The sequence below is a fragment of the Leptonotus elevatus genome, chromosome 16 (assembly GCF_054856555.1).
Source record: "Leptonotus elevatus isolate MCC_2025b chromosome 16, RoL_Lele_1.0, whole genome shotgun sequence".
Taxonomy (NCBI): Eukaryota; Metazoa; Chordata; class Actinopteri; order Syngnathiformes; family Syngnathidae; genus Leptonotus; species Leptonotus elevatus.
The window spans coordinates 11,194,830-11,215,297 of NC_141254.1; the positions used below are offsets into that span (position 1 = coordinate 11,194,830).

General features: G+C 41.5%; 1 protein-coding gene across 8 annotated transcripts in view; it reads left to right on the forward strand.

Moving 5' to 3' along the window:
* Window positions 1-5,569, forward strand: part of rapgef6 (Rap guanine nucleotide exchange factor (GEF) 6) — a 64,591-nt gene extending 59,022 nt beyond the window's left edge. For 6 of the 8 annotated variants that reach the window (XM_086098488.1, XM_086098491.1, XM_086098490.1 and 3 more), the window contains 4 exons: window positions 57-309; window positions 954-1,462; window positions 2,335-2,625; window positions 3,460-5,569. In XM_086098488.1, the coding sequence (XP_085954614.1) occupies window positions 57-309; window positions 954-1,462; window positions 2,335-2,625; window positions 3,460-3,482 (1,076 nt within the window). In that variant the 3' untranslated portion in view covers window positions 3,483-5,569. Of the gene's footprint in view, window positions 1-56; window positions 310-953; window positions 1,463-2,222; window positions 2,626-3,459 lie in introns of those variants that run through there. The other 2 variants (XM_086098493.1, XM_086098494.1) reach the window with 2 other exon arrangements.
* Window positions 5,570-20,468: the final 14,899 nt, after the last annotated feature.

Below are 20,468 nucleotides of genomic sequence, written 5' to 3' on the forward strand. Positions count from 1 at the left end.
CCATCGGGGGCTAGGATTCAAACGAACCTTCTTCTTTTTTTTTCTTCACTGTGCAGGTTACGCGCTGCTTCCCCCGGGCAAAATGGACAACCTGTCCGACTCCAGTCATAGCGAGATCTCATCTCGCTCCAGCATCTGCTCCATGGACTCTGTGCCCGCTCCAGGTCTGGAGGAGCGCTGTAACAGCGTCGGCGCCAGGACGTCCGTCGCGTCCGCCACTGCCGCCCCCACCGTGCCGGCTGGCGTGCCGACGCCCGAGAGCGCAGCGGCCACGCACTTAAATGTGGACTACAGCCAGCCCAGCACCAGGTAAGTCCACTTGAGCTAGTCAATATTTGATATTTACTCTACAAGCCTGAAGCATTAGGGCTGGGTATCGATTCTAATGTCCTCGATCGATTTGATTTAGATTCACAAAAGTGATTTTGATTTTTCACCATTCGATTAAATTCACTTCACTTCAATCTGAACATCAATTCTTCTTAAATGATAAAATAATAAAATGATAAAAAAACATTTTACTCCACAAATTAAATTTTAAGTGTTACACAAACTGAAAACATTTCCATAATTCTAATTCAATAATTGTAAATATAAATGACAAATATTCTGAATTGTCAGTCATAAATGTAAGAAAATACTTTTCAATTTCATGTGAACAGTAAATTTCAAGAAAACTAAGGGGGGGAAATGGCCTTTAAAATTCTATTTTCTTAAGAATTTATGGGAAAAAGAGATATTAAAATAATCTATTCATGGTTTTATGAATGGATATCGGGCTTGAAAAGGAAAATTGATTCGATATTGATTTTTTGATTATTTTTTTTTAATCCATCCCTACGAAGCATGTTATGACGTTCCCTGCTATGGATTGTCAACTGATCCCTTGGTTGTATCTGTCCTAGTACATCGTTTTGCATAGGGATTGACTATCTTGACTTTTTTGTTTGCAGCTCTCCTTCGGCGGCGGCGGCGGCTTTGTTGTCTCGGGGCTACGCCACGCGAGGCTCCACCTTCACGTCGTCCGTCTCCACGGAGGAGCTGACGCCCGACCTGGCCTCCTTGGACTCTGTGGCTGACAGCGGGCGAGGCAGCTGGACGTCATGCTCCTCCAACTCCCACGACTCCTTCCAGAGCTTGCCCGCTTCTTCCTGCCGCCCGTGGGACCACGGCGTCCATGGGCACCCGCTGGCGCTGGCTCACCGACTGGCCGGCACCACCATCGCCGAGGCAGACGCCGCCCGCGACTCGGAGCTGGCCAAGCAGTCGCGGCAGAGCTGGGCGTCGTCCGGCTCCTTGTCGGATACGTATGAGGGGAATTACGGCACCGTAAAGCGGAGAAACACGGCTGAGCAGCAGCAGGCGCCGCCTGGCACCGCCTCGCCGACCAATGACGAGGGAGCGCAGAACACAGACCCCGCCTACAAAACTGTGACGTCCAGCACGGAGAAGGGGCTCATAGGTGAGGTCTCAGATGGATGATAGTGCTAAAGATGCTAACTCAACATTAGCGTGGGTATTTTTAGTGAGATTTGCGAAGTAGATGTAAAATGTGTTTAGCTAGCAATAAAGATGCTAACTACGTTAGTTTGTAGTTTTAGCATGGTTAGGGAATTAGCATTAATTGTAAAAATTAATCATTTGTATTTGGTGCTAAAGATGCTAACTAAACTTTGGTTAATAACTTTAACAAGGTTAGCGATTCAGTTCTCAAAAATTTGTGTTTGTATGCACTTCACTTGTAAATTGTGTTATAGATGCTGACTGAATCTTAGGGGAAGCGGCAAGTTATTGAATTAACACTGGGTGTAAGGGCGTGTTTGTGTTAACCTCAGTTGTATTTAGCGCTGACGATGCTAACGGAACGTTAGCTCATAGTTTTAGCAAGAGTTGTGAGGTTAGCTCGTGCAAATCAATGTTTGTTTGAGCCTCATTGTTAGCGCTAAAATGCTAATTGAACAAAATAAGTTTTAACTTGGTAAGCTCGTTTTAGGTTATGTTAGCGTCACTGTTAGTTATAAAAGTGCAAACTGAATATTAGAGGAGCGTAGTTAGCTAGTTTTATAAATAAGTCTCACTGGTAGTTGGCGCTAAAGATGCTAACTAAATATTAGCTCCAAGTTGTAACGAGGTAGCGCTCGTTGCAGTAATGTTTACATGTGAGCTGCCATTACTTCATCTCACTGCTTCTCGTCATGTTTTGCTTCATGGTGTTTTCCCAGTCGTCTCCACCATTTAATTTCTCCATGGTTTTCTTGTGTTGCCCCCCTTCACTCCTTTCCCTGTTGCTTTTTTTGTTTGTTTGTTCTTTCTTCCTCCATCGCCTCCATCCAGTGTACTGCATCACCTCCCCCGCCAAGGACGAGCGTTACCGAGCTCCTCCTCCCACCCCTCCAGGATACCAGGGTCTGACTCTGGGTGACGTCAAAGATGGAAGCAGTGGCGCCGTCGTGGTGGCGGCGGGACCGTCTACGAGGCCTCCCCACCTCAAACCGCCCGATTATAGCGTGGCCATGCAAAGGAGCAAACTGCTGCAGAGCCCGGGAGCCGCTGGGAGCCTGGCCCAGGCCCGCAGGCTTGCCGGCAGCCGTCTGGGAACTCGCGACATGGCTGACAGTGAGGACGGTACGTCATTGGTTGTTTTTTGCGGCAATGCGGGATTGCTGCGTCATTCCCAAACTGTCAAAAGCCATCAAAAATAATTAAGGTTCTTGATCTGATAGGTTCATTGAATCGCATTTTTTACTATCAATGTGAGCTAATTTAATATAGCCTAGCATCGCTCTTTGGAGCTTAAAGTATTGCTGGCTCGGCTATTTTGAACTAATGATAGGAAGAAAAAAAATGTAATAAGCATATACATGAGCTACACGTGGCCAAAACTCAACCTGCAGTATCCAGAAAACAGGCAGACAATTCTATAGTCTTAATCCGCTGACGCCCACGTCACTCACCAGGACAGGCCCCACCTTTTAAAGCCATACACACTCAAAATCAAAGAAACTACAGTAGGATAAGAACCCAACACAAAAATAATACCTGCAGCTTACGCAGATATTATTGTAGTTAATGCAAAATCTGTAAAAAATAAATAAAAATCTTAAATGACACTTTGGGTCCTTTAAAAATCAATATGGTGTGTTGTCTGACTGATGTTTACAAATGTCACTTTGTCTTGTACCCTTTCCAAAGCAATACGCGAAGAGCTTATGTATGCTTTTCAGAAATCAATAGTGACACTGAAAAATGATACTTTGGTGTTTGTACCCTTTAAAAAAAAATCTAATGCCAATAAAGATTTGAAGAGGATCATGACAAGTGGAAAGTGCTAACAGCCTTCATAATGCCAGGCGACTCGCCCCTTTTAAACCTGTAGAATTTTTTTCTAATGTCAAAAGAAAATGAAAAAAAACGTACCTCAAATGTGACTTCCTCTTTGTTGTCTTTGCTGTCTTGCAGACGAACAAGTTTCCGCCGTGTAGACGCGTGGACGACGGGACTGTGGACGATGGTTCAGCACAATTCTGACCACCTCCTGGAACTCGTGCCTGCTTCACTTGAAATACCAAACTTTTTAAAGACTTCTGACCTGGGGGAAAGGGGGGGGGGGTGTATTTGAACCTTTTACCTTTTTTTTTAAAATAATTTTAATTTTGCACCTCGGAACTAGCATCAAATTTTCTTTGGGACAAGATGGCCGACAGAAGTCTCCCAGGATTTATGTCTCTTTTTGTTGCCAACACTCCCCGAAACTTGTGCCTGTTTCACTTGAAAACAAGAAACTTTTTAAGTCTTCAGACCAGGATAAGAAAGAAAAACGTTTGATGCTTTTTAAGCTTTTAACTCTTTGATCAGTTTTATTTTGCACCATGTTTTCCTCGAGACGAGATGGCCGACTGAGTTAATGAATGAGTTAAAGCAACTTGTGGAGCACTTACTGTTCTTGGATGAAACAAAATGGCCGCCTCCTGAAACTAGCTACTCGAATGGCGCGCTACCTCCTGGACCTTTTAGGGGCAAAAAAAAAACCAACACATTATTTTGTTTATTTTTACAAGCGCAGACAAGCGAAGGGGGGGAAAAGGGAGTGTTTTGTTTACAGTGTTGATTGGATGAGCGCTAGCTCCGCCCCCTTTTATTTAATGGCAGCCAAACAGGAAGTGCGTCTCCACTGCCGTGTTCAATATACAGAAAAAGGATTGGTCTTCCTGCCGCCTGACGTCCGCTCCTTTAGCATCGTTCGGAAGACTTGAAATGCTAACATGTTTGCATATGTATAAATACATGAATGGAAGCGTATATATATATATATATATATATATATATTTTTTTTTTTTTTTTGTCGTTGATTTTGCCGTAAATTAATAATGGTGTATAGATTTTTGAATATTTTGTTACAAAAAACACATTTTTATTTTCTTTGCTGGCTCCTCGCTTGTGCTTCTCGTAGCCGTATAGACGCTGCTGTGTGTGTGGTTGTGATTGTGTGTGTGTGTGTGTGTGTGTGTGTTAGGGGGGGTGTATTTTTATTGCTTTATTTATCTTACAACTCATAACAAAAAGTTCTCAACGGCCTTATCTGGGTCTCAGGCTTCATTGGGTTTCTTTGGATCTCCAAAGGTCCCTTCTTGGGTCTCCTGCCCACTGTTTTAGCACTCCTAGGCCCCTTTTGTTGTCGGACCTCCTGTGGCCCTCCAGTGAGTGTCCCCACGATCCTCGGCACCTTCTTTGTCATATAAACACCCCTGATAGGTCACCACCTGGAACTCTCACGGGTCCTCTTGGTGCATTTTTAGCTATTGACCCTTGTGGGTCCTTTGTGGTCACTTTACCCTCTTTTTATGTCACAGATACTCCTCGTGGTTCTCCACTTGGTACCCAGCTGGGTCTCTAGACCTCTGGCATGCTTTCTTGGCCCCTAGTAGGCCTTCCAGGTCTCCTGGACCCGCTCATGTGTGTTATTTAGCCTGGTAAGGTCTGCTTATGGCTGTCCCGACACTCCCAATAAACCCCATCACAACACCCCCCAGGTTTGATCCTCCACACGGACTGAGTCGCCATTTTGACACTTTCTTCTTTTTTTGCACAGCTCCACTCCTAACGTTCTAATTCCAAACCACGTGTCAGTATTAACCCTCCTCAGGTGTGAGTTTTTGTACAAAGTCGATTCACGAGTTTTAAACCTCCATGTAGTATTCCTGGCCCTCCATTTTATCCCCCCCCACAAGAATGCAATAAGCGACGTGAATGAGAAGCGATGACGAGGATGCACAATAAGCTGTAAAAGTGAGTCTTGGCTGCACAAATAACGTTCCGTGTGTGTGTGTGCGTGCAAGTGGCACTCGTCTCGTTGCTGTTTTTTATGTCTTTTACAAAGACGACTCCATTTTGGCCTCGTACGCTTTGTATATGTATATTTTTTACCGGTGGATTGTACATAGTTGTTCTATTTTTGTTTAAGAGGATGTGTATGTACAAAGGATTTAAAACAAAGAAGAACAAAGGACATTTTATTTCCTTTTAAGTCTACTGATAAGAATTTGGACAATGAATAAAATCCTAAAATGGATACTCTGGCTTGATTATTGGATTTGTGACTTTAAATTTAAGGTACACTTACTTTTCATTTCCTTCCCATTCACTCCCTGGCCTTCTTCAACAAGTAGGTCAGGGGTGGGCAAACTCAGTACAGCTACTCTCATTCCGCCATGGATGTAAATTGGGCGCCCTCTTGTGTTCATATTTATTATTTAATGGCATCGCATCCGCATGGTACAAAACTGATATTGGACTATTTGGCCACCTTTACTACTACTTTAGTGCCTCATCGACAACAGCGATATAAAGTCGACGGTTCCTGACGACGTGACTTTAGAGCGCCAGGACGTAAAATAAATGATAGAAACATCTACAAAGCAACAGTAGTGATTCAAATGGAAGAGTTCTGTGCTGCCCTTTGCGTCAAGTTTTCTTTTTTTTCCCTTTATTGTCACAATAATGCGACAACATAAAGTCGCTCATTTTACATTTACTACACTACACATCTTAAGAGTACTAGAGAGTCATTTTGTTTGTCTTTTTTTATTTATTATTATTTTGTGTGTAAAATTAAGTATCCGAAAAGCTACACATTTTAGTAGATAAAACTTGACCTGAAAGTCGTGTTTTAAAGCTCTGCTAATGCTAAGGAAATTTGCATAAAACAAACACAGTTTACACAGAAATAAGTTATATTTTAAAATAACAAAATTGGAAGGAAAAATAAACATTTCTAATATTTACACAAGAAACCTCAACATCATTTTGAAAGTTTTATGTGATATATATATATATATATATATATATATATATATATATATATATATATATATATATATATATATATATATATATATATATATATCCTTAAATGTCATATTTTCTCTCCTTAACCTTGACAGAGTAGAGAAGATGGACACAAATGTCTTGTTTGTCCTCTTCAGACGTATTTGCTCGGTCTCCTGAAAGCTGAACATTAGACAAGACCACCCTGGCTTCAAAGACGTGTTGTCTTGAGGTAAATACTGCTGACACCACCAGTAGGCCTACTAAGTACTTACAATATTTAAAACAAAATCAGATAGGTAACACTTAAACGGATTCTCACACAATCCGTCTTTCGTTATCTTGTTTTTCTTTTTATAATTGCTGCTGCCGGCAAATCCGTAAGATACCTTTCTTTTGCCGAGAACAATAATATTGTGCAGTTTTATCATGTACTTCCCCCAGAGACCATCAGGGGGCAGTGCTGCTTTTCCAAAAACACTTCAGATTTGTGGCAGAAGGTCATTTTGTTTGTCCTGTTCCTATTATTGACATAATGGACTTTGGGAGAATGTTTATTTATGGCATGATTAAAAGACAATTCTATCCCCAAAACAGTTTTCAAACCCGTAGGAACCAACGTAAATAATCTGTTGTTGCAACACCTTGATAAATCACACGAGGTCGTCACATTAATTTAGGGCATTCATAATGTTAATCATGTTGGTGTAAAACGAACTGTTCATGTTAAAGCCACCTCGAGCCCATAACTTCCAACTGAACTTGGTATCAAGCTAAATCAATTTATTTTGTTGTTTTCTTTAAGTGAATGGGAATAATTGATTACAATCAGAAATCAGATTTGACTGAAAAAGTCATTTACAGACCATATCGCCCAAGCTTATGCGTGATAGATTGCTATATGTCACCTCGTGTTAGCGGCGAGGCACCAACACCTGCCCGTGTGCGTGCGTGCGTGCGTTAGCGCTTAGTATGCCGCAGCAGAGTGTAGATTACTGTCATGATGGGATGCTTCATCCAGTCTTTCCTCCCTTCTTTCCATATTTTCATCGCATACATTCACATGACACGCAAGACGCTTCAGCAGGTCCGCGTGGGCGCCTCTTTTGAGTGTTTGCGGCTGGCCGTGTCGATAGCGAGGTGTCACCTTGGCTTGGCCTGCTGGCAAACCTAAAATGCAGCTGAAATGGTTTCATGCTTGAAAATATCAACAGATTAATCTGTAAATCTTTAAAACGACAGCCTCCCTGCTAAAATCGGCATTTGTTCAGATCAATATGCGCTTGAACTTTTCTGCTTCCGGGTGCGGGATGATGATGATGATGTCAGTATAGGATATGTGATGTATAAATTGAGCACATTTTGCATTTGATTTGACTTTGGTTGAATTTTCCGATAAGAAATAATGCAGTGGAAGCCATAGTTGATTGTTGACATTTAAACAGCGAGTGCAGCGTCAAGATTCCGTCGGGCCTCATCATCCGCCAATCAAATCCGATCCTGTCAGGACATTTTCACGCCGGAATCAAAGCTGCGAGCAGAGTCCGGTTATCAAATGTCACTTTACCCACATCTCCCCAGCCGGTTCCTCCCAAAGGATCCTGGGTAATTTAGCAGATAATGAGCACTCTGCCCATGTCGCAGATGACTTCTGCTATCTTGGAAAACGCAAGACACACTTATTAGCATAATTTGAGTTGCCAGATAGTTGCTCTATCTTGCACCTGCTGCGACGTTTTCACGGGCCGACAAGCAGACAAAGATCCACCTAGGCAAGAAAACCCCCCCCCCCCCCCACCCCCCACGGGATGATGACTTCGCACACCCCGGTCCGCTGACTACGCATTTTAATGGGCCGACTGGTTATTTTAAAGCAGCACCTGTTTTAATTGTACGACTTACGATAACAAAGATGTCGCCATTAAACGCCGAAGCAAGTTGTAGTGTCGACAGAGGACCTGCGACTTCCGTTTTTGGACCTCATGGATGCTTTTTCTCATACCACCAGTTTGCCCGAATCCACCAGTTTTTCTTCCAGTGCCCTGAAACGTCTTTGATCGCCCCCTTTTCTATAATCTTATCCTGTTTAGGGTCAGTGTTGTCCTGCCTCAGATACGACCTCCAAAAAGTGGGAAGTTCTTGTCGATTTATACCCCATCCCATTCCAAGACCTCGGTCCCACGAGATTTGTTTATGCGCCCCTCTTAACTAATCACTACGTGAGTGTACCCTTTGGACTGATGGTTCTGCATTAGTCATAGACTCAAGTCTCTGAGAACCACTCTCGAGTGCCCTTGTCATAGTCCTTGAGTCCAAAAAAACATTCTTGGGTTTCTTAAGTGGGTAGAGGATCCAGCATTGTCCATCAAATTTCTAGAAACTTGTCTTCTTCTGGGATTTAATCTGGGTTGATGTTTTTTGTTTTTGCAAGTTAACTCATTCAAACCTAAAAACGTGTAAATATGTTTTTTAATACTTTGATATTCACTCCCAAAAATGTATACCGTATACATTTTTTTTGGTTCCATGTTGCAACAAGCTCTTTTTGCCAGTGTTTTCACCAGGAATGTGAACATTGATTAAATTTAGCTATATTCTAATGCTAATTGCTGCAAAACGGAAACGGGTACAAATGTATGACTCTAATCTTTCTTTTGGTAGGTTCCATGTTTTTATAGCAATAGAACACAATATTCGGTGGGCCTTGCAAAATCCGTCAAAATCCAGTAAACAGCCGGGAGCGAAGGGGGTTGCTTCAATGAAAATGGCTGCGAGTGAATGAGCAAGTTAACTATCGCAGCTCTTCGAGGACCACTCTTGTCCAATTGTGTCCCCAAGCTTCTTAGGTTTTAGCTGCCAGGCATCTGAATCATTTTTCTTACAGAAATATCACTACAATAAAATCGTAATTCACTCAAGTCAAAAGAGGTCAGGCAAAGGCCTTTTTTTTTGTTTTTGTTATATCCGTGCAGTTTCTTTCTTGCCTTGTATGTTTACGGCCCGCAAGGTCGCATGTGACATTTCCAAGCAATCAATAGCTGGTTATTGCGAGTGATATTTGCAAGAAGTCCATCATTTGGAATGGCTTGAAAATGTAACCGTGCCGACTGGCCAAGCAAGCAGTCGCCCGCGCCGACCAAATCTCTCCGCGTGAGCCGCTGATTACAGACGCGGTGGCGGAGTTTGAAAAAAGCAGCCTTTTAAAAATTGAGCGACGGCGCAAATGCTCGAGGGCCGCGGGAAAGGAGGAAATTAATCCACGACCTTGAGGTAGAAATGTCGCCAACCTGACAGCCTCGTTACAAATGAACGGCGGAGTTACTTACTCGTTATTGAGGGGAGGCCTTTATTAGACGCTTGATTGGATAGAAGTGGGGCGAGACTCGCTGTTCCCATATCTGATCCGCATTTCAGTCTCAACCTCATTAAGCCCTGCAGACAGTCGTTTGCATCGAGAAGACATTTCTAAAATGTCTTCGGGTGCATTGGAAATCTGAAGTCACTTACTTTTGTTGTGATTAAAATGAATGTAGAGCTGGTGGCAACCTCCCCCAAGGCCTAACCTTAACCCTGTTTTCATACTGCCACCTTGAACTAACTAAGTCAGTCACGACTTAGAACGGGCAGCTTGACTACTTTATGGTGTATTACATGTTTGCTTTATGTAAACGTGGTGCACCCCCCCCCCTTTCACACTGCTTGTTGTAAAGCATTTTCTTTGTTTTTACCTGTGTGGCTGTGTTTAATGACTGAATGAGTTTGTCATAGAGGCCAATGACACAGCAGCCCCCCCCCCCCCCCCTCTACAAAAAAAAACTAAGAGCAACAGGATTAAGCCTGCATATTGTGTGTGCCTTGGCATTTCTTTTGTTATTAATAATCTTCCGCATTGTGATGCGTGGGGAGAAAAATATCAATTTTCCTGACAAATAAAATGATCGCGGATGCTGCCAGTCAGCTGTGCCGCAGATGCTGATGATTTATTGTGTTTTCGTGTAAGAGGATTGAAAGTCAGGTCAGCTTGGCCATTAAAACAACATAAATCTATCTTGCTATCTTGTCTGTCTGTTTTTCTGTTTGTCTGATTGGCTTGCTAGCTAGCGAACCAACCGGTTGTGGGGTTTAGTTTAGGACATGTTGCTAATATTTGCCAACTGTGGGCCTGTGAAAGCCGTTTGAGACTCTTTTGTGGTGGACTTATAAACTTGACTTTAACACATTGTGACATACCGCACCTCTAATGTAGCTACAAAATAATGTGTGTTTTTATTTTTTTTTTGCTTTATTTTTTTTTCAAACAAAAGTCAATACAGTCCAAAGATCTATTGACTTTGGGTGATCAAGATTTTATTTTTAATCTCTTAAATTTTTTATATATATATATAAAAAATCCCTGAATTGTCTCCCGTTGATATCGCAAAATCAGTTCCAATTTCATGCATGGGAAACTGTCTTTATTCTATATCTTTTGCGCAACTCTGCTTCCCGCTGGCATTGGCATCACAAAAGCAATACATTTCCGCACACACTGTTCCAACGTGATAACAAACCTCAGTTCGCACCGTCGCACGCAAGATGTGACTTTTTGATTCTTCTACTGTCTTCGTCACAAAAAGTCGCTCGGCTTATCTCCTTGACGCTCTTCAATGCTCACTTTCTAACACTTTGCTTGCTTTTTTATTATTATTTTTTTTTTTTAGGAAAGCGTGAGGGAGGAATCAAATTAGACTGATTAAACTGTCTAAAGGAAAATTGCCACAACTGTCCAATAAGGCGATGTGCTAAGGTTGGGGGCTTAGTGTTAATGGGTTAGGGTAGGCTGTTAGGGTAGATTAATGTTAGGGGTTAAAAGTTTGGGTTAGGGCTAGCTTTAAACAATGTCAGACTAGAGTGACAAATTCACAGCAAACAAATTTCAACACAAATGTGTACAGCTTTACATAAGTGATTAGACCAGGCTAAGCAATGACAAGCGAATGTCATAGTACTGTATACAGATAGAAGCTACATTTGCTAATTAGCTTCTAAATGTAGCTTAGCTGTCTAATCAATCATGAAATGCAGTCCCGACTCCCGGTATATTCTTGACTGTTAGCTGTTATTAGCTACATCTGCATTAACTAGCTCGAGTGGGTGGGTGTTAGTCTCATCCTGCTAAAAACAAACAAAAAAAAAACGTTATTTTTTCATACAGTCATGTCTGCTAATTTGCCGCTATGTTCAATTAGCGCGGCAAAGGGAAAGTGTCACACTGAGGTGAGAGTTTTGCGGATTTGTGTTTTTTATTTATCTACACAACTTATTTCCCACCATTAATACACTTCATGTCGTTTTTATATACTTCCCCCAAAAGTGCATCATCCAGTTTATAACAACAACATATTTGATGACTTAATTAACCGTAAAGCTTTTACTGGAGTGGGGCAAAACAGCCCGTCGGCGTCGTAGGCCGCTCAATGTTAATCGAGATAATGGAAAGAAAAAGAAAAAAAACGGCATAAAAGTAAAAGGCATTGTCTTCCTTAGCGCCCGCCGCCTCGCACTAATGGCTTTTATTTGTCAGCCATGTTTACCTCGGCGAGCATCAAACATTGTTTTCTGCTAAGTGCCTAACATTTCAGGCAGGACTCAGCACATTTCACCAGCAACTTTTGTTTGGGTTGGACTAAGCGCAGCAGACATTAAGTGTGCTAATGACTCAAGGCAATACAATAGAAACAGATGGAGGAATATTTCCCATATAACTGTGACTTGTGCAAAGCTCTCATTGGACAAAGCAAAGACATCACTCCTACTGTATGATGTCACTTTATTACTACTTTACTACTTTTCACTTGCTACTTTGACATCATTTTAATGAAAGGAATGCAAATAGCAGATATATTTAAATTATTAAATTAAAATTAAATAATCTAAAAAATGTCAATATTGACATAATTTTAACGAAAGGAATGCATTTGGCAGATTTTTCTGGTTTACATCCGTCAATCATATATATATATATATATATATATTAGAATTAAATAATTTTTAAAAATGGCAATATTACTTATTTTTAGTATTTAAAGTCAAAACATTATAATTATATATAATTTTATATACAATTTTATATTTGCGTATATCTGACAGATAAGAATTAGCAAATTTTTATCATAGAAATACAGTACTACAAAAATAAAATAAGAAAACTATTAACAAAAAATATAGATTTTAATAATCGACCTAACCTCAGTCTTATAACCTCACTCTTTAAGTTTCAGTCTTCTAACATTACTCTCATTTTCGCACTCTTATGACCTTTATCATCTGACCTCACTTTGATGACCTCACTTTGATGACCTCACTCATCTGCCTGCACTCCTCGCCTCAATGTGACGGCCACACAACACTTTACTCCTGTGACCTCACTCTTTTGACCTCACACCTTCAACCTCACTCAGGTTCCTTGAAAGTTATTTTTTTAGGGTGGGGGGGATTGGTCAACTTTATCCAAAAGCGCTAACTCCACACTAATGAAAGTCTCTTCTTATCGCCCCCCTCATGAATTTTAATACAGACGCGCAGATTACATTTGTGTAGATACTGCACAGCCTTGGGGGAGGGAGTGACAGAGGGGAGGTTACCGGCCGAGATTTGCCATTGTGAGCATGCGGAGGAGCGCTTATTGTTTCCTATGAATACATCAGCGTGGCACCCAGCCAAGGATAAAGCCAAAAGAAAATTGTTGGGCTAAAGGGGCTAAGTGAAAATGGCATACAGTATCTCCGCATACATCTTTTCCTTCTGGAACTTTCCAACTTGTTGCCTTTTGGGGAACGATAAATAGTTTGCTCACCTTGATACCTTCCCTTTTGTGTTTTATTCTCCTCCATCTGATCAAAAATGAAATATGGGGATTATTCTAGAGATGATCTATCACCTTTATGTTTTGATGTGGAATGGAAAGCTAAATAAAATATACAATTCTGACTGGGATAAAACTCAATTTGCATGCAGGTAAATGGCTTTTTTTTTTCCCGGGAGAGCTCAATATTGTTCATTCGGTAATTTTACCGATTTGACATGTCATCATCATTGCTCTCCCTCTCTCTCTCTTTTTTTTTTTTTTAAAGGTAAATGGCTAACATGCATGGGGAATAATACGAAATAAAAAGCTTAAATATCAGTATTTCCTCTGTAAAATCTCATTTGAACTAAAGAATAAACCCAAAAGGATGTCTTCTTCTTTTAGATAAATAGATCAGTAGCTAGATGCTTTTGATATAAAAAAGAAAATCAGCACACAGGTTTTTGTGATTAAAAGGCCGAGGTGAATTCAGAACTTTTTCCATCATTTGCGTGACCTCTAACATGGACAACTCAATTGGTTTTCTTTTCTGACTGAGTTGTGGCTATGTTCAGAATCAATAAATGATGAACAATTTGAAAAAGCACAAAACCTTCAAGCTGAAATGCAAGGACATTTTTCAACATCTGAAATTAATTTTGGGTCCATCAGAGGCACTTTAAATGGTGGCAGATATGTGCTGACTTCTATTTAACATAATTTAATTGTGATTGGTCAATTCTGAATACAGCAACATCCCAGTTGCGGGTGTGTACACTTGTGCAAGTACATTTTTTTCAGTTTTTTTTTTGTTGGTTTAAATTAAATATGAGTTGTACAGGTTTTACATTCCATCAATTGCAGGAAAAGTTTCCCAATGGTGCCAATTTTTATATCACCCAAAAAATATAATAAAAAAAAAACATTTGCCATTTTCAAAAGAGGTTATGCATTTGTTTGTATGAAATTCATTTTTTATTTTTTTACAAAAACATCCATCACTATCAAACGTCTTCCTGTGTTGCTTGCTTGCCTCTTTCCTAAAATTCCCAAAAGGATCACCTGCTCCCAATTCCCTCCTCATTTAGCGTCCGTGGCGACCGGGTCAGCGTGTCCTTGAGGAAGAGTCAAATCTGGCGCTGGCGTTCCGTTGTATTTGCCAAGCAACCAGCTCAGGGCGGGGGCATCTTTCCCATACACACACGCATGTGCAAACACGGAGACACAAACACCTTCTGGCCCGCTCATCTGCGCCCAAATAAAACAGAAAACAGTTTGGTGACTTTGTTTTGACTCCTTCAATTTTGCAATTACAAGGGGGGGGGGAGTTACGACCGCTTGCTGACCCCATCTCATGTTTTTGGTTATTTCCAGCGCAATAGTTGCCATATGCCACCAAGGAGGTGTGATGATGCCGTGCCCGATAGATTACTTTCACCTCATCAGCCCGCACTCTCTTGCCAGAGGCCGACGGGATTTGCTCTCCACGGGTTTGCGCTGCAGTGTGTGTGTTTGTGAGCGTGTGTTGTGTGTGTGGGAAGGGCGAGGACGCAAAAAGTTGAGGTTAGCAGACGTCAGTAAATGGAACGATATGAAAAAGGTCGGCGGGTGTTGAGCAAACTTAATCAGTCCGTTAAGCTCAATGCTAACAAACAATGTCAAACGCCATATATGGGCTAACGAATAGCATCGGTGTTGCAACCCTTCAACAAACTCATATTTGAACACAAACAGTGGATCAGCGCATGTAGATAGATGGTAGAACAATACTCAGGCATATATTTATTATCCCCTGCAAAGAATAATTAATATTGCTGTACATCTTTTATAAAGTACAAAATCAAATATTATTCAATATCCGTCGGCGCATCGAGTAGTTGTGCAGTCTAATCTAAGCATTGATTTGTGCGTCAATGTACTCCCACGCCGCTTCGCGGCGGCCACAGTGTTGATTTGATTTCTTATGGAATTTATTTTCATCGTTTGCTTACGCTAGCGCATCCAATTCCAAGGGGGAAAGCTAACTTGACCTTTTTCTCTTTGTTGCCATGGTGAATGGATATCTCGGGGAAATATGCGGTTTTGCTGTGGTCATGCGAGCTCTTTACTCGAGGCGAGCATAACGACAGGCGATTGAACCCGATTACAGTGTTCTGGAACCAGATACGCGGTTTCCTATCTCAGGTTAAGTCAACTCGGTTCGTTTCGGTTTAGACTACGATTATGATTCTCCTTGGGACAACCAATATGCATCCATTGAATACATTTTATGCTGACTCGGCATTAACGCCGGGCTGTAACTCCAAATCAATTACAGTTTGGCGTATGTGAGAAATCCAACTGCTTCCATTTCGCAGTGTTCCTTATCAGGCATCATTCTTCAGTCTTATTGAAATAGATAAAATTCTACGTATGGTTTGCTCAAGTGTATCAGTTTCTTCAGATCAGCGATATAGTGGAATAAAATGGCTACCTGTGAGTTGTTCCTGTCCTTCATATTGCCAGCACATTATGTATTTATTTATTTGACCATGTAGTGCCACATAAAAAAAAAAAGCGTGAATGTGCTGAGTTGCACTTGACACCAAATGTTGAAGACTTGAGTGGGAGCAGCAGTGTTCTTCCAAGGTCAGGGGCAATGCATGTTGAACCTGTCAGTCACCAAGCAGCTATTGGGGGAAAAAAAAAAGTTGTTGTTTTTTCCCACCTCTCTCTCTCTCTGCGGCAGGCTCACTTCCTGTAAGAATTTTTGATGCAGCATTCATTAGATGGTGCTGCTATTCCTGATGAGGTGGCCTGCACGTGTGCGTTTTCATCCGTTCTACTCCACAATCTTCTCCCAGGCCAGACTTCCATTGTGATGACTCACTCCGTCTTTTTTTGCACATCATTCGCAAATGGCGTCACGTGACGCCTCGGCGGCGCGTTTGTCGTCCTCCGTGGCGCACAACAAATGTCTAAAATTGTTGTTTTCCTTCCCGTATAGTAGCGGAGGTTTGGGATTCTTTGGTGTTTAAAAGTAAAACTTGCCTGCTGCTTTTCTGCACTCGCGCCCATTTGATAGCAAACTTGAATTCAAAATTTAAATAACCTTCAATGCCAATAATCCCCATCTGTAGTAGAGCGATGTGTTTTTTTCAGGGCCGATACCAATGTTGGTTGTCAACTGATATTTGAAGTCGATATTCATTTTCAGTCAAAGGGGGGGGGGGGGCTATTAGCGTCATAATTTAATATAATACAAATGCCAATCTTGACTTTGTTATAATGTCTTAAAGCATTAATGCTTATTGAACAATTTTTCAGACTTTTCAAAATGTAGAAGTTTATTTATTTATTTATTTATGTATTTATTTTCATCTACAATACACTTCATTTTAAATTAAAAAATAATAATAATCAGGGAGCCCCCAAGGTTATCAGTACGTCTTAAAAAGTTAAATGGAAACTTAAACAAGTAAAAACCATAGCTCGTTTTTTTTCCTAAAATTTACAGAAATCTTAAACTTTCACATTTCTTTGTTTTAATATTGAACAAAAAAGGTTCAATGCCCTGGATTGGCTGGCAACCAGTTCAGGGTGTTTCCCGCCAACTGCCCGAAGCCACCTGGGATAGGCTCCAGCGCCCCCCGCGACCCTTGTGAGGACAAGCGGTTAAGAAAATGGATGGATGGAAAAAAGGTTCGAAAAGTTCCCAGGGACAGCTGCATCTTTTATAAAATTAACTGAAAATTTAATCTTTTATCCATCGGATTTGGGGAAAAAAGGCCAACACCGATATTCGTCAAAATGCCCAATATCGTCACCCTTATCCCTAAATTCTAAACATAACTTTAATCTAATCTAATCTAATCTAATCTCATTTCCGCATTTTTAGACGGACAAATTGTAAATCCACTGCAAATTGGCCGACTAGAAATGAGTCTTCGCACTCAAGGTCATTGTGACAAACCTAACCAGAACACAAACCTAAACCTAACCCCTATTTAATAAATCCTTGAACATACGTTCATCGGTTTTCTATCTACAATATATAGATGGATGAGTGAGGGTCACGTCCTGCTGGGAAATAGTTGGGTAGGCACTCTAACTGAGATGATTGCTGGGATGATGCGACGCCCGGAAGGAAGCCTTAATGGCAATTACGGGCTCCTCCGGGACCACGGCGGAAAAGTACCTGCACTCCTGTCTCATCACAAAATGGAGGGGAGTCATCGGGAAGAGAGGACCCGGTGATTATTTGAGCTCTCAAGCTGTTAGCATGATGGCTTTTTAATCGTTGCTAATAGCATTGTGGCTAACGCCAGCAGCCAAGCGGGAGGTTTTCGCCCCCCCCCCCCCCCCCCAAACCTCATCTCCGTCCCACCTCGCTTTCACTTGCCGTCCTTCACATTCACCCGCGCCACTTTGATGGTATTTGACGGGGGGAAATGATTTTCTTCCCGCCCTCTCCCCCCGCTTCACCTTTTCCAAACAAACAGAACGCTGCACTCAGCGGCACCTCGCGGCGACGTATTAGCTGCTGAATTGGCTATTTGGAGTGGGAGTAAATGAGATGAAAGGTAAGCGGGAACATTTGCAAGGACAACCTTATTCGCATGCAAGCTATATATTAAAAGTCAAGAAAGAAACCTTTTTAGGATCATCCTCCGCCGCCACCCCTTTCTCCCCAGTAAAAGACCTCCTGCTGGGACCTTCTCGCTCCATCGTGCAAACCCCCCCCCCCCCCCCCCCCCCACATTGCCGGTGCTGACTATCAGTGGAAGCCCCGGCATTGTGAGCGCTTCACATACCTGTCGCTACCCCGCTGCGATGGCGTACGCGCGCAAAACCCCAGTAAGACGCCCTGTCAGGAACGCGGCGAGAGCGTCAAAGTCAAATGTTTGTTCTTCTTTGGGAGGTTAACACTTTTTTTTTTTTCTGCTGAAGGAAGGCGTTTTGTGAGGAGGTCTTTGACGCGTCGTTTCACGCAGCGAGATGTGGAAAAGCAGAATCACAAAAATTCATCGTGGAGCGGATGTTTTAAAATGACAATTATTAAGTATATTTTTCAAAGACTGTTTTACGAAAACGGGCTATTTGTGTCATTTTCGGTTGTGGATAGAGAGACCACACTAATCCAATATCCATACAATTTAAAACTTTAAAATGTAATGAATAGATAATCGCCTTAAAATAATGTATAAAGCCCATCACGAAATCTTACCAATTAACATGCAAATAAAAAAAAATTAAAAAAAGGGGGAAAGTGAATACGAATTAAGGGGAACAGATATTTTTTCCAAACCTAAATACAGAACAAAACAAAAGAACGATGTATTTCAATTTAAGGTGTCAGTCTGTAGAACAATCTGGATTATAAAACGAAATCATTCCAGTCCATTTGTATTAAAAAAAAAAAAAAAAAAAAGTATGAGAGCACAATTGCTGGAAAAATATCATTAGCACAAGGAATGATTTTGAAAGCGTCTTGACTGTTTGCTGTCATTTATTTTGTGTTGACTATTTTTTATTACATTTTTTGTGTGTGTTGATGATCATATATCATACGTTTTTCTTCTTCTTTCTGTCCCCTTTCATTTATTTTTTCTTTTAAAGAATGAAATATGAAATATATTAAAGAATGAAATAAGACTAAACCTTTAATGGGTCAAATTGACGACCCATAGCCTAAACCTAATCCAGAAGTCGTATATTCAACCTAACCCTTACTGTCACTTTAACACTAATCCAACCATAAAACGTTGCATGAATTAATATGAACTAATTCAATGTCATTCAAATATTAATTAAATATTACGACGTAACTCCTGTATTCTATTATATTGTTCTAATTCTAGTATTAACGGATTCTACAGCAATTCATTCTATTCAACTAAACGAATTCTACACTAACCCGACCCTTGACCCCAAACTCCACTACCCTTAACCCCTAACCTAACTTGAACCCTATGCCAACCCCAAACCCTGAATCCCATTAACGCCAAACCAAAGCTCGTCCTCTCGTCCTAAAGCTTTCCCCGCAAATGATTCCAAAATGTTTTCAAATTTCAAATTCATTCCCGTCCAGAACATATCCATGAAGATCCAAAGTAGATTGCTCGCCCTTGGTGGATGACTGCTATTCTCATTGCTGGCTGTTAATGTCCGCTGCCTAATATCCTAATAATCCCCAACGGTGCGATGCAATTCCAAGGTATCGGAGGCTATCTTTATTAATAGTCTCTCTCTCGGTGCCCATTTTGCATATTCTTTAAGGGTCATATTTGATATATGCTCAGAAACCATGACATCATCCTGAGCACTCTAGCGAGATATTAGAAATCCATACACTCCAAACATGATGTATGACTCGACTGACGGGAAATTGACTGGCGCTTTGGTGCGTTTTTCTTTTTCGCGGCGATGACACTAAAGAAAGGGTGGGGAGATTGGGGAAGGAGGGGTGGGGGGTGGGGGGGGGGGGGGTACGGGGTTCACCGGTGACCGAATCAAGAATAATTTGCGCGTTCAGTACGCCGGAAAAGGTCAGACGCGCAAAGACGGCTTAAGAAGGAGGCGCTTATTGCATTTGGTGAGGACGGATGGCGGAGGCGTCGTACGCTCGTAAAGGGCTCAGGTGGCACAAGTTTAATCTGGCCCGATTTTCATCACTTGTCACAGCCTGGAGATGTTTCCTCACACGTGCCATCAGGCGGATTTAACGCAATTATACACCGCAGCTGATGACTGCTCGTGTTAGAAGTTTTTTCTCCCCCCAGCACTTGCCTGATGTTGTTACGTGTTAGTAAGTGTTAGCCATAATATGAATCTTGAATTTTTGGATCATACAGTATGTCTCGTCAAAAACCTATTATTCAAATGTACGCATTGAATGATGTAAGCTCACAAGTCAGATTGATAATTGCGATTCACTCGAGGGAGTTCTTCACATTCTCAATCTGGAACTTCACTCGGCAGTTCCGTACTTGCTGTACAATACTTCGAGCCGATGGGACGATGCCCTTGTGCCCGTTTGTTTGGACCAATTACGGCAACGGATGACAATGTCGTCTTCGGTCTGGTCTTATAAAAAAAAAAAAAAAAAACAGCACGAAAATCTTTAGCAGGTAAAAAGTTTCGTGCCTCTCGCTGTTCAACATTCAACAAGGAAACGGTGAGTAATTCTGCGAGAACAGAATTAATTTCAGCGTCCATTCGCCTATGGTTGGTTTGTTTGTTTTCCCCGCCGTTGGCACTTCCTGGTTTCGTCACAGCTGCATGTCCCAATCTAAACTACGCCCGATTGGTCCGACCTAAAAAAAGGTCGGTTGCGAAC